This window comes from Pantherophis guttatus, chromosome 2 (genome assembly GCF_059756535.1).
Source record: "Pantherophis guttatus breed Tessera chromosome 2, ASM5975653v1, whole genome shotgun sequence".
NCBI lineage: Eukaryota > Metazoa > Chordata > Lepidosauria > Squamata > Colubridae > Pantherophis > Pantherophis guttatus.
Window position 1 is genome coordinate 134,276,065 of NC_142064.1, and position 16,684 is coordinate 134,292,748.

General features: G+C 41.1%; 1 protein-coding gene across 3 annotated transcripts in view; it reads right to left on the reverse strand.

Moving 5' to 3' along the window:
* Positions 1 to 16,684, reverse strand: part of AGAP2 (ArfGAP with GTPase domain, ankyrin repeat and PH domain 2) — a 183,729-nt gene that overhangs the window by 28,589 nt on the left and 138,456 nt on the right. For all 3 annotated transcript variants that reach the window (XM_034412193.3, XM_034412192.3, XM_034412191.3), the window contains exons 3-8: positions 16,296 to 16,383; positions 15,461 to 15,546; positions 11,107 to 11,248; positions 9,135 to 9,269; positions 5,282 to 5,379; positions 2,028 to 2,180 (exon numbers count right to left, since the gene is read on the reverse strand). In XM_034412193.3, coding sequence (XP_034268084.2) covers positions 2,028 to 2,180; positions 5,282 to 5,379; positions 9,135 to 9,269; positions 11,107 to 11,248; positions 15,461 to 15,546; positions 16,296 to 16,383 — 702 coding nt within the window. The remainder of the gene's footprint in view (positions 1 to 2,027; positions 2,181 to 5,281; positions 5,380 to 9,134; positions 9,270 to 11,106; positions 11,249 to 15,460; positions 15,547 to 16,295; positions 16,384 to 16,684) is intronic.

Below are 16,684 nucleotides of genomic sequence, written 5' to 3' on the forward strand. Positions count from 1 at the left end.
ACTTTTGATAAACCAGTTTGCACATCTCTTATTCATTGCTCTCAGAACATTTCTCTGTGCTCTACACTCTGTAACACAACAACAATATCCTTAACAGAGAGCACCAAGGACCCCTCATTTATGAACTGCACTGAGCTATGGCTTTATTTAACCATGATTTACCAGACAAGCCATCACTGCACAAATCAATATAGTGCCCAAAATGCCTTGTTGCTACCCTTTATCAGGAGACATTACTATAAAAATAATTCAAACTGAAGCACTTTAAAAAGGGGGTACACATTGTAATACAATATAGATTTTTTTGAACTTTGGCTTACATTAGCCCTTAGCCAAAGGAGGGCACCAGGATGATTTTCCCCAGCTTAAAAACAGCATCATCTGAATTCAGAAATTTTTATAAACCAGGGATGTGTGATTCTCTAGAAGATGTTGGATCCGGAACAAGTCTCACTACCTCTCACCACCAGATGCACTTGAAAGTGAAGGGAACAATGGGAATTGAAAATGGTGCATGTGTTGCCTGCTTCTGAGATCACAGTGTGTAGGTTATATTGAAGTCTGTTTTTCTTTTCAATGGGATTCAGCAAGACTTAATCTTAGGTGTGTAATGGCTGTAACCTTAGGATATCTTTTAGAGCGCAAACTTATGAATTGTTTTTACAGAAACTTCCTTTGATAAACATCCCCCCCCCCCCATGCTTTGGGGATAATATTTACTTCTCTACCACTGACTTACGTGAATTGCCCAAAATATACCCAACACTCTTCAACAGACATGCATTGCAGTGAGAGAGATTAATAATAATGAGCAAGTTGCCATATCAGTAAAAAGATTTTTTAAAAATTCTTCAGCATTATTTATCTCTTTCTTGAGACCTCCTGAGAAGAATCTGAGAAATGCCACGTCTCCCAGGAACAATTTTTTAAAATAGGTACTGCTTTGACTGAATAATAAGTGTCACAGATTCTGATACAGGAATCTGACCTCCAACAAAAGGCACCAAGCTAGGAACAGGCTAACAGGTATTAAAGAAAGAGGCTTCAAGCATTTTGGGTACCAGGGAATGATGGAGACAACTTCACACCATACTTGATTACTTAATTAACCATTTTTCCAGGGTGCGTGCTATGCACTGAACAATAAAGTAGCCAAACAGGCTGGGCTTGTACAATACTCTAGATCAGGGGTGTCAAATTCGATTTCATTGAGGGCAGCATCATGGTTGTTCTTGACCTTGGGGGGCTGGAGTGGGTGTGGCCAGGATGGGCATGGCCAGCTTGACGACACTCATGTTGGGGGCAGGGTGGTGGCCCCTGTGGTGGCCCAAGTGCTCTTCCAGTGAAAACGGGCTCCCAAACTCTGTTTTGGCTGCGACGGCCTCCTTGCAACCCTCTGCCAGCAAAAATGGAGCTTGAAAGTGCCGCCTGTGGCCCTCGCGAGCTCTGTTTTAGGCTGTGATGACCTCCTGCAACCCTCTGCCAGCAAAAACACAGCTCAGAATGATCACACGCAGCCCTCCCAAGCTCCTTTTTTGATGGCATCACTGTTTCCAGAGTGGCCCCGCAGGCCAGATCTAAGCACCCCACGGGTCAGATCCAGCCCCCGGGCCTTGAGTTTGACACCCCTGCTATAGACCTCACACAAATCTTACCAAAATGATAAGTGGTCAAGCCGAGCATGTTTACAATTGACTTTGCCATGAGAACTCCACTGCTGAGCTTGTCTGTCATTAGATCATCTTTGAAAAGAGGGTCGGGAGACCAGAGAATCCAGAAAAGAGCTATCAAGATTGGAAGTTGCCATCAACAAGAACACAGGCAGAGACAGATCCATCCCAAAGCCCTGCTCTAAATGATTGAGGGGGAAAGCAGCTTTTCTTCACCCTGGATAAATCAATGAACAGCTGGAATCTGGCCAAATTCCCTTATAATGACTGTGTCTTGTTTGACCTGACTAAGGTCATCCAGCCCTTGGCTTTCTCTCCTTATTCTTCCATTCTGATGGACCTCTGGGAGAAACTCACAGTGAACAGGCTGGTCCGGCGTTTGGTCCCACGTTGCAGGGAGCTGGGTGTGCCAATAATAGCTGACGCCTCACTGCGCAGCTCCCGATGGCTGATATTGGGCGTGGAAGGAAGGGATGAAGAGTAGTCGCTTGTATGGCCACCATTACTTGCCTAGAAAAGAATCCAGAAAGACTTATGCCTACGGGAAGGAGGAGAGCACCAGTATGAGAGCAACCACCTTGATTGCTAGGTGTTCATGCATAGTTCTACTTTGTTTCGAATATTCATGAGTGCTCGCTCAGGTAATCAGTAATTTAACAATAACAGAGTTGGAAGGGACCTTGGAGGCCATCTAGTCCAACCCCCTGCTCATGCAGGAGACTATACTAGGGATTTGAACCGCCGAACTGCCGACCTTTCTGATCGACAAGCTCAGCATCTTAGCCACTAGGTTACATCAACTGTAAATCAAATGTAACCTAGTGCAATGCAACGCAGGTAGTCCTCGACTTACGACCCCAATTGAGCCCAAAATTTCTGTTGTTAAGTGAGATATCTGTTAAGTGTGTTTTACCCCATGTTTTGCCCTTGTTGTTAAGTGAATCACTGCTGTTGATAAGTTAGTAATACTGGTTGTTAAGTGAATCGGGCTTCCCCGTTCACTGCTCGTCAAAAGGTCACAAAAGGTGATCACATGACCCTGGGACACAGCAACGGTCATAAATATGAATCAGCTGCCAAGCATCTGAATTTTGATCACGTGACCTTGAGGATGCTACAAAGGTTCCAACTGTGAAAAATAGTTGCAAGTCACTTTTTTCAGTGTCGTTGTAACTTTTGAACAGTCCACTAAATGAACTGCTGCAAGTTGAGGACTACCTGTATAGTATTTTTCATTTTTCATCCGTAATTTGCCAAATTACGGTATGATCATGGATTATCCAGATGTCTCAGAAAGATAGAGCTGCTTCCCAAAATATTTTCAGTCTGCTGTCTGAGCTCAAGAATATTTGCATGAAATGCATGTAGTCAAGCGTTTCCTGCCATCATCATCATTTTTGTTATTCCTTCATGCCCTCAAACTAATGTTTTGGAAGTGTTCCTGCCTCTTGCTGTGGGGCAGCGGTGAAATCCAATTTTTTTTTTACTACCGGTTCTGTGGGCATAGCTTGGTGGGCATGGTGTGGCTTGGTGGGCGTGGCAAGGGAAGGATACTGCAAAATCTCCATTCCCTCCTCACTCCAGGGGAAGGATACTGCAAAATCCCCATTCCGTCTCCACTGCTGGGGAAGGATACTGCAAAATCCCCATTCCCTCCCCACTCCAGGGGAAGAATACTGCAAAATCTCCATTCCCTCCCCACTCCTGGGGGAAGGATATTGCAAAATCTCCATTCCCACCCCACTCCAGGAGAAGGATATTGTAAAATCCCCATTCCCTCCCCACTCCTGGGGGAAGGATATTGCAAAATTTCCATTCCCACCCCACTCTGGGGCCAGCCAGAAGTGGTATTTGCCAGGTTCTCCGAACTGCTCAAAATTTCCGCTACCAGTTCTCTAGAACCGGTCAGAACCTGCTGAATAGCACCCCTGCTGTGGGGCCCATGGAGCCCAGCAATAGGCTATCCTTGCCCCATGGAAAAAAAGGGAGAACCAAGGCATCTGCTTTCATAGAATTGCCACTGAACCAAAGGCAAAGATCTAAAAGCCAGGACTGCACAGAAACTGCTAGTTTGGGCTCTTCTTTTCTGTTACAGTATATTGTGTTTTTAATATGTCCTGCCTTCTCAAGTGTTTGACAGGCAGCCTTATAATAATATTAACAACAATATATGAATGGAAAACTATGGCTGTTTTAATAGTGTCCTCATAAGAAATATGATTGTCTTTGACCTTGCACAGGATCAGGGCAAGTTAGGCCCATTCCAGCTTTTTGGGAAAAGGGAAGCTATTTAAGGCATTATTTTTCTTCTTTGGTCTTCTATCTCTGGGTAACTATGGCTGTACAAGTCTCTATGGGAGTTCTCTCTCTTTCAGTTGGGTTCTTCCAATGATGACATAAAGGTAGAGATGCAATCCACCCCTTAAAAAAAACAAAAACAAACTAACAAGCCAAAAACAAAACTGGAAAGGTTAAGGGGAAAATACTGCTCCACTTTTTGATCTTCCTTTCATTCACACCTCTTGAAGGGGGGAAAAAAAAGCCAGTGTTTTTGTTCTCCCACTTCTATTTTCCTCCAAGCCTTCACATCTCTATGTATTGCACAGATTTATAATCAACTCTACAACCTTTGTTAACCCTGTTACTCTTCCCATCTGCCAAGCAGACAATCTAAGGAAGGATTTCCATGGGATGGCACATGAACTGCAAAATACCAATTTTGATTTTTGTTTTTGTTTATTTTATATATTTTTTTACATTAATCCCAAAATTGATTTTAGATTTTTTTTTAGATCTTTCATTTTTTTTTTTAAACCATTCAGCATCTCTGGTTCAAACTTTTACCCAACTGGTATTATGGCAGCTAAGTTTAAGGATATTTAAACTTACCTGAATAGCTATATTACATGATCCAAATCCTTTGCAGTCCACGTACAATCTGTCTGTTGCAAAGCCACAATGCTCCACTCCAATTTATTGAGCAACTGGGCTGGTGTTGCAATTGCACTACAGGCAGGGGTGGGATTCAGCCGGTTCGCACCAGTTTGGGCAAACCGGATGTTAATTTTAATCTGGTTCGCCGAACTGGTTGTTCCAAGGATTGGCTGACCCCACCCCTCCCCTCCCAGAAGTCTCCACACGGCCCGTTTTGGATGCCAGGTAAATGCAGGGTGCGCACGGAGGGCTCTGGGAGGGCAAAAAACAGGCTTACCAGAAGTCTAGAAATGGGCCTGTTTCCAGTCTCCGGAGGGCCTCTGGTTCCTGGGGGAGGCCGTTTTCGCCCTCCCGGAAGGTCGAGGAAAGCCTCTGGAGCCTGGGGAGGGCGAAAAATGGGCCTACTGGAAATCCACCTCCAGAGGGTGCACGAAGCGAACTGGTTGTTACAACTGATGAATTCCACCACTGACTACAATCAGACTTTTCTCCAATCTGTGGACCTTTTGCACAGGCCCCACATAGAAGTGATTTAAATATCTGAGAAGAGAACCCAGTGTCTTTACACCAAGCCAGCTTCTTCCTTCCAAGATGCTAAGGACCTTTCTGGAAAAACATGATTCCTGAAAGGAAGAAAAAGACATGGCCTATATTTGTACAGGGCAGATGCCACCCACCGGTGTAGAAACTGCTGAATGGCTGGGTGTGCTGGGCAAAGATTTGCAGGATGCAAGCAGCTGCTGTTGTTTCTTCATGTTCACAATCTTCTGGGCAACTGGAATAGGAAGGGAGAGACGGGTAGGAAAGTCAAATGGTGGCTAAGGCTTTCCAACTGCCCCATCCAAAAGCAATGCAGAGATCTGTCATAAGAGAATTGAGATTCTGTCCAACCCATAATTTGTTCCCCCCTTAAGGACCAGGTCACAAACTGAACACATTTTTGATACTCCACCCACTCACTCTGTGAACCCATCCAGCAATTATCACTTCAATGTGTTGTGATCTTGTACTAGAGGGAAGTATGTGAGAACATAGTCATATGCGTGGGATGGCTCATATGTGTCTTTCAGTGAAAAGTCCCTGATGGGAAGATAATGATCAGGTTAAAATAAAACACAGTGTGATTAGCCTCACTCACATAGACACATTCTGAAGATGTTCTTCCCTCCAATCCTGGGTTGTACTATAAATATGCAACTCTCAAATCCTTTACAACAGGAGTCCTCAATCCCAGGTCCATGAACTGGCACCGGGCCGCGGCATGCCAGAAACTGGGCCGCGCCAATCAAGCAAAGCCCCATCTGCGGGCTGCAGGCAGCACGTGAAACCACAGCCCCTCTGATCCGTGGAAAAACCTCTCTCCACGGAACCGGTCCCTGGTGCCCAAAAGGTTGGGGGCCACTGCTTTATAATACCAAGCTGATTGTTCTTGGACTTTATACATTTTGAAATTCTCTCTGTCTCTGCAGTGGGGGGTGGCGGTCATTACAACCGCCAGTAAGCTGGGGCAACCGGACCAAGCACTGTGCAGGAGTGGAGAATTGAATGGAATTTTGATGCCGGGTGAGTGATATCTAACTCATAGGCAGAAAGAAAATTTTTTTTAAAAAAAAAATAATTGTAAATGTCCCAGTGCTATAACAGCGGCTAATAGGCGTGGGAAAAGACGGAAGAAGAAGAATAAGGCGGAAGTTATAAAGCGACAAAACCTGATTGGAAAAAAATTTTTTTTTGGATTTAAGTATTTGAGGAACTCAAAAAAAAAAAAAAAAAAATTAGAAGAATTAAGAACCCAAAAAGATCTTTCTTCAATTTGGGAGTTTTAAAGGGAGGAAGATTAAAGAATGAAGGACTGGCCAATGATTCTAAATTGAAATTAATCTGGAATGTAACCTGGAACTTGGACTATGTAAATCTGGACTGAATTTTAAAGTGATTTGGTGTATATAAAGGTGAAACAGAAGAAAAAGAAAAGTTAAATAAATATTTAAAGCAGACTTGTAAACAAAATGGATATTTTTCAAGCTTGTTGATTGTAATAGTGGATTGTAGAGAGCCATCCTCAGGAGAAAAAAATTACTGCAACGCTGAATCTTTGTTTTGGAAAAAAGGATTTGTTTTGGACTTTGAATGGGACAACAGCAGAATTTTTAAGGAGGCTTTGTTTGTTCACAAGTGTTTTGGCTTTGAGGGGGAAAAAAGGATTACAATGTAACTTCAATTGGAATAATATCAACCTAGAAAGAACAAAATGGTGCAGGAACTAAGGAAATGATGAAAACGATGTACTTATCATTGAAAATGGAAATAAGGGAAATGACCACAATATTGCATGGAAAATTGAAACTTGATGACCAAAAATTGATTTAGGACTCATTCAAGCTGACAAAGAAATAACTAACGAGAAGCAAGAAAAAGAGACTGACAATAAAGAAGAAGACAAAGACAAGGAGATTGACTATGGAAATTTAAATGACTATGTGGATAATAATAATAAAAAGGAGAACTTTAAAAGTTACATTGGGATTAACAATGGAAGAAATAGAAAAAGGGAAAAGAAACAAAGAAAAGAGGGTGGAATAGAAAGAATATAAAAATCTCAAATGATTATACTGGGATTATCAGTGAGAACATAAGAAAAAGGGGAAAGGGATGGAAAAGAATGGGAAAGATACAGCAAAATAGAAGAGTCTATGATTTTAAAAAACAAAATGATTATACTGGGATTAGCAGTGGAAAGATAAGAAAAAGGGAAAAGAGGGTACAGGATTTTAAAATACAAAAGAAAAGAAGAAAAAATAAAAATAAAATAAAATATATAAGATAGAAAGGGAGAAAGAAATGGAAAAGGAATATGGGGTAAATGAAATGAATATTAGAAAAAAGATGAAATTGTATTTTCAATGAAGTGATCTTAAACTATATGGATGTATGAAATGTAACAATTGGAATATGTTTAATTAATGAAGGGGACTGTAATAATTGGAATATGCTTAATGAGATAATTAGAATTTAACTAAATAAGAAAAGAAAGTTGAAATGATATTGGATTATGAATTAATTAGATATAAGTAACTGGTTTTTATAAAAATGTTGAAGGGTATTATTTGGAATATTAGATAAAGAAAAAAATTATTTGAGATTGAAACAAGAAATTCTAAGAAAACAATTAAGAAATGTATTATGTTGTATGAGTTTAAATTTAAGGATTTTGGAGTAAGATTGATATTTAATTGATTTGTCATGGAATGTGTTAACTAATTAGTGAAATTGCTACAAATGGATCACTTGTAAAATAAGAGATAAGAATATAAACAATTGATGAAGTAATAGAATCGCAATAATGAATTATTTAAGTCAATATGAAGAAATGGTAAAATGTAGGGATGTTTAAAAATTGAAAATAAGATCTAGAAATAAGAAGTACATATACTTAATTGGTTTCTACCAGTATTTTGATTGTTCGGAATAATTGATACGAGAATCATTGGTGATTAGAATAATAGAATTTAAGGAAATAATTGGGGTTTGTATTATGTTATATGAATTTAAATTTAGGGGTTCAAATTTTAAGGAGGGAAAAGAAAAATTGAACTATAATAAGATGAGAATTTAAGATAAAGGGCAATATTGGTTTCTTAAAATCAGAGAGAATAAATGCTATGAGAAAAATTGAATGTATAAAATTGTGTTAAAGATGAACAAAAAGCTGTACAAATTTAGGACCGGGCCATATATTTTGTTCAGAAAAGATGTATTGTATGTTTGTTTGTGTCTTCAAAAAATAAAAAAACCTTTACTATATAAAAAAAAAGGAAACAGCAGAACAGCCATTACAGGGATGAAACCTTACGCAGGCCAGTAACTTATCCCCACAGTGTCTTATCTCTGTAACTCTCAGTCTGAAGCCCCCGCATGTCCAGTATTAGCAGTTTGCCTCAATATTTTATGACACGAGCATTTCCTCTGAAAATGTTGAACTCCTCCACAAGCCCTCCCTTTGCCTTTGGTTGTTGAAAGTGATAGGTCTCAGGGGGCGGATAGAGTGCGAACTCAACACAAGAAGAGAAAGAGTAGCTCTAGGTCAAGTTCACTCTCTCACAGTCTAGTTGTATCATGTGTATTGAACTTTTCTCTTGCTCAGAATGGTAAGAAGCGACTCCTTGGAAACAACAAAATAAGCATACTTTTTTGGGGTGGGGAGGTGAGGGGGGAAAGTGACCTCAGAAATCCATCATACAAATGTAAACTAACGGATGACACAACTTTAAACACCGGTAGAAAAGTGTGCAAGTACTATTGAATGTGTGTGCCTTGCTAATATGATTTATCACTTCTGCAGCAGATAATGGAACCTATCACATCTAGAGTAAAATATCAAAAATACATTCCCCTTGCCATTTCTACTTGCAGAGTTTATCTGTTGGGGAGAATGTTTGTTTTCACACACACCTGTTTTTATTGGCATGACATACAACCTGGCTTCCCTCTCTTCTGCCTACTCAGAATACATTCTAGGTAGATATTCACCTTCACTGAAGACCCGATCAACATTCAGCCCATAAGTGGCACAGGTTTCATAGTAGAGGCAACGGCGCATTTCTGTACATAAAGCCCGGGCTCGGGAATCTTCAATCACACGTGGATTGCTGGCACTGATTTTGTCTGAATGGAAAAAATAAAATAAAAATAATTCCCCCTCCGTGTTTCAGGTGGAAAGAAACGTGGCGTAATCAACAGAGGTTTCTTCAAACGATCTTGCAGATTGTGCGATAAAAATGATTTCTCTGCTTTATGAACAGTCAGGCCGCATTGACTTCATTCAAACAAAACATATTCTTGCATTAATTCTCATTCTGTAAACTTTTAAAATACGTGTAGCTAAGGCTACCCTAAAACCAGAAAAAAATAAGGGCAGTATACATTTTCTTTGCATGAATGAGACGCATATTTTATCTGCTGGCCCATCCCTGCTATGAGTTTTCAAGGTATTCCACTGTGCTATTGTTCTACTGCTCTCCGCTTCCCTTTTGGTTCCTGAACTCAGTGTGCCTCCTTACTCCAGTCCAGCTCTTGTCAGCCGCACTTTGGCACAGGTGGACGTGTGACCTAGAAATAATAAACCTGTTTGGACTTAATTTTGCTTCTATGCAGTCTGCCTTGAAGGATCATACTGGCTTCTTTGGAAGGGATCCAAGTCAAAGCCTTTACAAGGCATTACCAAACCCACTTCAGTGTCTGGAAAATACTAGGGCACTGGGTCATTGTTAAGTAGCTGCAGATGTCCTGAATGCTAAATGGAATTCCTAGATCAAAGTGAAGTCTCTAATCCCACTACAGAACAGTCAGGGATCTACATGCAGTATGCTATTATTGCACTAATATTCAGGAAATGGAGGTAGATCGCTTCTTTTTATGAGTGGATTGTAGAGCAATCGCCTAATAAAACCTCATAAACTGCACAAGGATTTCCAGTGATCAAATACGCTTTGCAGGACAGAGTTATCCATAATTAGCACAAGTGGAAACTATCGTATAATTTAAGAATATATATGAAAATATCTGAGAGCACAGAATTTCAATTAGTTGAGTCTTTTTAAATACAACTGTAAATCGATTAATTAAGAAAAAGATATTTAAATAACGCTGGAGAGCAGCTTCATCATTCTGGGGGACCCTGGCAGAAGATGATCTGTGCCACTCCAGGAAAGAGTGAATGATGCCAATCGTGAACAAGCTATGCAAACAGAGCACTGCAAGAGTGCTTTACTCTAATGACTCATTCAGTGAAGCTCAGCTACACATCCAATTCATTATGTGAGTGAAGGATGCCTTCATTTTCCATGCTAATATTGTCCAATCTCTTGCCCTATCTTTTTACTTTATTTTTTACATTTTAATTATAATAAATATATTGCATATACATATATATATGTGTGTGTGTGTGTGTGTGTGTAAAGTATACATTTATATTGATACAATTTATAACATTTTATAAAATATATAAAATATATAATTTTATAAAATGTTATAAATTGTATCAATATAAATGTATACTTTCCATTTATATATTTATATGCAATATATTTTATATATATATGTGTGTGTACATACACATATATAGATACACATATTTAATTGTAATAAATATATTATTATTTATATTTATATAAATAGTTTGCATTAATTCCAGGTAGCATCTTGGATCCATTTTCACTGCTCTTCATGCAGATCAGAACTCCATAGCTCTTCCATAAAAATGATGAATGGATGGAAAAATCATCCACTCTTTTTGGTACCCAAACAGTCAGTAAAGAGCCAAAGGACGAACAATTGACTTAGTAATGAATAAAGGGCAAGACCAGGGCCACAGAATCTCTCTACTTGGAGATTTGACTCTGTTTCATTTAAACAACTCCCAGTAGGCCTTAGGGCCCTGCTATGCTCCCTTCACTTCAACATCTTCTGGAGCCCTTAGAGCGCACTTCCTCTCCCCACTCACCCTGAGTGCCCACCAGGGCAAGAGCCATGTCGGAAACAGCACGGTAGTTGGTGAGGAGCCCATAGAACTGAGTCAGCTCTTGGAAACTGGCCTCGTTCTCCAGACTGAAGACAAAGATGACGGCATCTGCCCAATTGGCGAACTGTAAGGGGGAAAAAAAGCAAGTGGGAAAGATCAGTACCAGGCAGTTCCCTTCAGACTGCCTTTATTCCACACTCAGAATAGGTCTGGGAATGGGAGAATGATACTGGGTCCAAACTCTCCCCAAACAGAGAGATTATTAAAGATTTGAGAACTTTACATCAAGCCAAGCATTTATTTATTGTAATTCTGCCTTTATTATTTTTTATAAATAACTCAAGGCACTACTACTACTACTATTCCTTCCTCTTCCTATTTTCCCCATAACAACAATCCTGTGAGGTGAATTGGACTGAGAGAGAATGACCGGCTCAATGTCTCCCAGTTACTTTACTCTCCCAGCCACCTCAGTCCCCCTCTATGGCGGGACTAGAACTCACAGTCTCCTGTTTTCTAGCTTAGTGCCTTAACCACTAGGAGCAAACTGGCTATTTTTTTTGTTTCTGAAACTTTTATTTCTTGATTCCCACAATTAGTGCTGCAGGGAGTTAAATGACACTGATTTTATATACTGACATGCTTATTTATCCATAAGCTGGAGAGGAGATATCCAATTTTAAATTAAAAGGGAATGCATGGTAAGAGGTTTGAGACCTTTCTTTTCCTTACATGCAGTTGCCCAAGACACTTTGCTCCTAGCCTGGCTGATTCATAAGAGTTGGGGTGATAAATGAGCTCCCCTCACCCACACCCTCCTTTGGAAAGAAAACCAGACACACTTCTACCATCTTTTCTTTTTACATGAATGAGCCAGACAACTGAATGGCAGACATGGCTGCTCCCATCAAGTCTGGTTGGGTCCGCAGAATTTCTCTTGCAATGGGAAGAGCTTGTTTTCAATGCAAGCTAAACACGGGGTAGCCTTTTCATTAGAACTGCCAGGATTTCAAGTGGGCTGTAATTTCCAGATTCTTCCATCTATGAATAATTTGAGTCTTTCCCAGACCATCGTAAGCAAGCCGAGAAAAAGAACAGCTGCCTGAAACACACAGGCAGACAGTTACTGGGCTGGAAGTCTGATCTGTAGGGTGGAGGAGTGAATGTGCATGTCCTCCTGTACCAGACACTTCAGCCCATGGCCCCCAACACCTCCAGATTATCCCACCAAAATGCTTTGTTTGGCAAAGAAAAGATAAACTATGATGTAAACCAGAGTTTTCCAAAGTGTGTGTTTCATATAACCTAGGATTCTGCAAGCAATTGATGGGCTTCCATGAGAGACTAGGCAACAAAAAAACGGATTCACTTGGACACAGCCAATTTTCAGTCACTAGATCTATGCCTCATGATTAATAGCTCTAGGTTTTATTTAGGGGTGGTGGTAGGAGGGAGGGAATAATTTCTGTGACCTGAAGAAGTTTGAAAAACACAGACGGGTCACGTCTGTAAATTATTCCACAATTTTTCCTCTTTTTGAAGGAGGGGGGGAATTCAAATGAGTCTGCATACGTCTAGAGGTCTCCATGCATGCAGAGTGGAGATATCTCAAAAGAAATTAATTTAGGGCAGCAGTAAACAAACTCCAGATGTTTCAGATTCCAATGTCTATTAACCTCAGCCACTATGGTTAATGGCAAAATATTGTGAGACTTGTAGCCCAAAACATCTGGAAGATACTAGGAAATTTGCTTCTGGTTAAGGCAAACCGTGTGGCATACAGAATGCTATTTTCTTAAGACCTCACTATATCCCAGCATTGATTGCCTAAGGTTGCTTCTTCGTTCTCTGAGAATAGGCTGGCCCTGAATATGAGTGGTCATTTCACTGACAGGAGACAACAACCTTTTCAGATTCGGGTTCCATCACCTATCCTAGAAGATGTAATGATTTTGTGAGATTTTTAGCCATTGTAATTGTAATTGTTTGGAATTAATTCTAATCTAAGAATTCAGGGAGATTGTGGCTTTATTCTAAGACTTGACAGATTCTGTGGTGCCCATAGCACTGCACTGTGACTTCCAGATTATTAAGTACAGGTAGTCCTCCACATACGAACAAAATTAAGTCCAACATTATCTTGCTAAGCAAGACTGTTGTTAACTGAATTGCACCCATTTTACAACCTTTTTCTTGCCACAAGTCATTAAGTGAAACACTGCAGTTAAGTGATCATTGAGGGGCACATGACATGGATTTTGTAATTTGTTAACTAACACAATTATGTTGTGTATTAATTTGACTTATTTTCTATGTTCAGGCTCATTACAGATTGTAATGTAGGAAAACTTTTATCCTAGGGTTGTATGGATTGATTAGATAGCTTTTAACTTTCATAAAACTGAAAACATAATTTACAGAAGGATGTCTGGATACTATCTTCTGGTAAGAAAATGTTTCTAAGTGTCAACGTGACATCTGGTTATCTAAATTCAAACAAGCTTTGTGGTTGATTTACTGTGCAAGGAGGGGTTACTCTTATCTTGTCCAACCAACTTTCCTCTTTCATTTTTCTTTTGTTGTATTAATTATAAAAAGGAATGTAACCTGGGGCTCAAGGTTCTCTCTCCTTTTTCATAGCGAGATCCCACTTTATCAGGGTACCCCAATAAACTGGCTTTTAAATTATCTTCCGACTTGGTTGTTTATTGGGAAGTTAAACCGAGACAGAACCTAAGGCTAGATTTGGCTATCATCATGCAGTCGTTTCTGGCTTCCCCCATTGCCTTTGCTCCTCAGAAACTGGCTGGGAAGGTTACAAATGGTGATCACATGACCCTGGGACAGTACAACTGTCATAAATAGATGCCAGTTGCCAAATGGCCAAATTTTGATCACGTGACCACAGGGATGCTGCAGCGGTTGTAAATGCGAAAACCCATCAGTCATTTCCCCCCCCCCCGCCATTGTAACTTTGAACTGTCACTAAATCAGAGGTGGGTTTCAGCAGGTTCTGACCAGTTCTGGAGAACCGGTAACCGAAATTTTGAGTAGTTTGGAGAACTGGTAGTAAAAATTCTGACTGGCTCCGCCCCCATCTATTCTCTGCCTCCCGAGTCCCAGCTGATCGGAAGGAAATGGGGATTTTGCAGTATCCCTCCCCTGCCACGCCCACCAAGCCACACCCACAGAACCGGTAGTAAAAAAATTTGAAACCCACCACTGCACTAAATGAATGGTTGTAAGTCAAGGACTACCTGTATTTCATTCAAATTTGCAAGCGAAATGTGTATCATGAGTAGTACTGAAAACTCCTTTTATAAAAAAAAAATATAAAAACTTCTCAGGCTATTCAAGGTTTGTTTTTTAACTATAACTATAACTGCTGGAATGGGGGAGAACTTTTCAAAGGTGAGGTGAAGCAGCCCACGGAAGACAGATATCAATCTATTTCTGTAGCTGTGACCTTTCTGCCTGAAACAGTTGCCCCTCCATGACAACTTGGATTGAAAAGAGCCCTTCCCCTTACACAGGGGATGATATCTTAGGTACTGTGAGTTGCAGTACGTAGGGAAGATTGTGTTAACTACCAGCCAGCTAAAGGAGCACATTTGATTCAGAAATAGCTCATGGGTTAGAGTTAGGGTTAGGGTTAGGGCTAAGTACGCAAATTCTAACCAGGCCAGCATAGCTGTAAATTTCAAAACTAAATCTATTTCCTCTCTTCAGAATTACAATTCCTCAGTCCCTGGATGAGGGGAAACATTGCTACAGCAAAATAAGCTTGTTCCAGTGGTGGGTTGCTCCCGGTTCGGTCTGGTTCGGCCGAGCCGGTAGCGGTGACGATATGACGTCACTGAACCAGTTCTCCCCCCCGCCCTCCCAACACCCCACCCCCCACGTTATTCTTACCTTTTATTTGGTCCCACCCCCAATCTATTGCTGCCTCCTGAGTCCCAGCTGATGACTAGAGGGGAAAAAACTGTTTAAACTCTTGCCGCGGGGCTTCAAAGGGCCGTCCTACAGCTGATCAGTGTTAAAAGCAAACAAATGAGTCGGGTTGTAAGTGCGAGGACTGGTCGTAAATGTGAGGACCTTCCAGAAATGACTCTGACCAGCTAGCCACGCCCACGTAGTCACATGACCTCCAAGCCACACCCACAAAATAAGCTACGCCCGCAGAACCGGTAGTAAAAAAATTTAGAACCCACCCCTGGCTTCTTCTATAAATTAAGCCCTGCCATTTAAAGCAGTATCAACTACAACTGTTCACAAATAGCTAAAGTGCTCTAGGTCTCGGCCGTCTGCAAGCTTTGGGCCAACAAGGGAGTCACACCTTAGCATCTGGTGGCCCAGCTTCCTCTCGAATCAGCAAAAGATGGCTCTGACCATCCACCATGACCTCTTTCTTGAACTGGCCCCCTGAAAAATAGAAGGCAAAGTATTTATGCGTGAATTGATTTATTAGATTTATATCAACTCTTTTCTTTGAGAGCTCAAGGCAAGAAGCATATAGCACCCTCCTCAATTCCACTCTCTCCGCCCCCCCGCCCTCCCGCCCCCAACCAGGAAAGGGTGGGCTGATGTAAATTATCCCAAGTCACCCTCTGAGCGATTATGGCTGAGGATGAAAAGGAAGCTGGCTGTCCCCCTTTTTATTCTTTCCAACCTAATGAACTATTTGGAGGAAACCATGTAAAGAGATTCAGAACTCTATGTGCCTGCTTGCCTGCCAGCAGAAATACTCTCCCCAAAAGAACAGAATGGAACCAAACCTGAACAAAGGGGAAAAGTCAGCAAAAGAAAGATTAAGCTAAAAATTGGGCCAGAATCAGGCAAAAGATGTGGGGGGGGGGGGGGGAAATCCTGGGAGCATCTATCTCTATGGAACTATTCCAAGCCCTCCTCCTTCCTAGTTATGTGACCCAGAGTTCTACCGCTATTAAGTAAGTGGGAAAGATTCCAGAAGTCCTGCAGGCTTTCTCTAACTTTTTACATTACATATCTAAATACAATAAATTATTTTTCTCCATTCACACAGCCCTTCTGTCCCCTTTGGGCTTTCCAGGGTTTCAGCTTTGTGAGGAAAAGAAAAACCCCAAAGGGCCGAATGAAAGCTTGGCTACAGAGAAGATGCTTCAGTTTGGGGAAGAGGAAAGGAAGGAACTCACCTTCTGCAGGTTCAAGGCCCAAGTAGGATCCGGTTAAGTAGCGGTGAACCAGGGCTGATTTGCCACTCTTGATGGTCCCAAGGACACCCTGTGGAGGTTGAAGAGCACAAGTCATTTCAGGATGAAACTCACCGTCCTTGGCTTTCTGGAACTGTTAAGGCAGCATTTTTCTCAACTTTGATGCTCTCCATTGAGTCATTGGAGGACAACTTCCATCCAACTGCTAGCCAGCATGGATAGGGCTTCTAGCTATATGCTGGCTGGGAGCGACAGGAGCTGCAGTCCAATTCCAATGGGTGGTGTGAGGTGAAAGCATGGTGCTTTAGAATCTGTTGTCCTCACCACCCAGGTACTTTACTCTTCACCCCCAAATAATGGTTCATCACCAA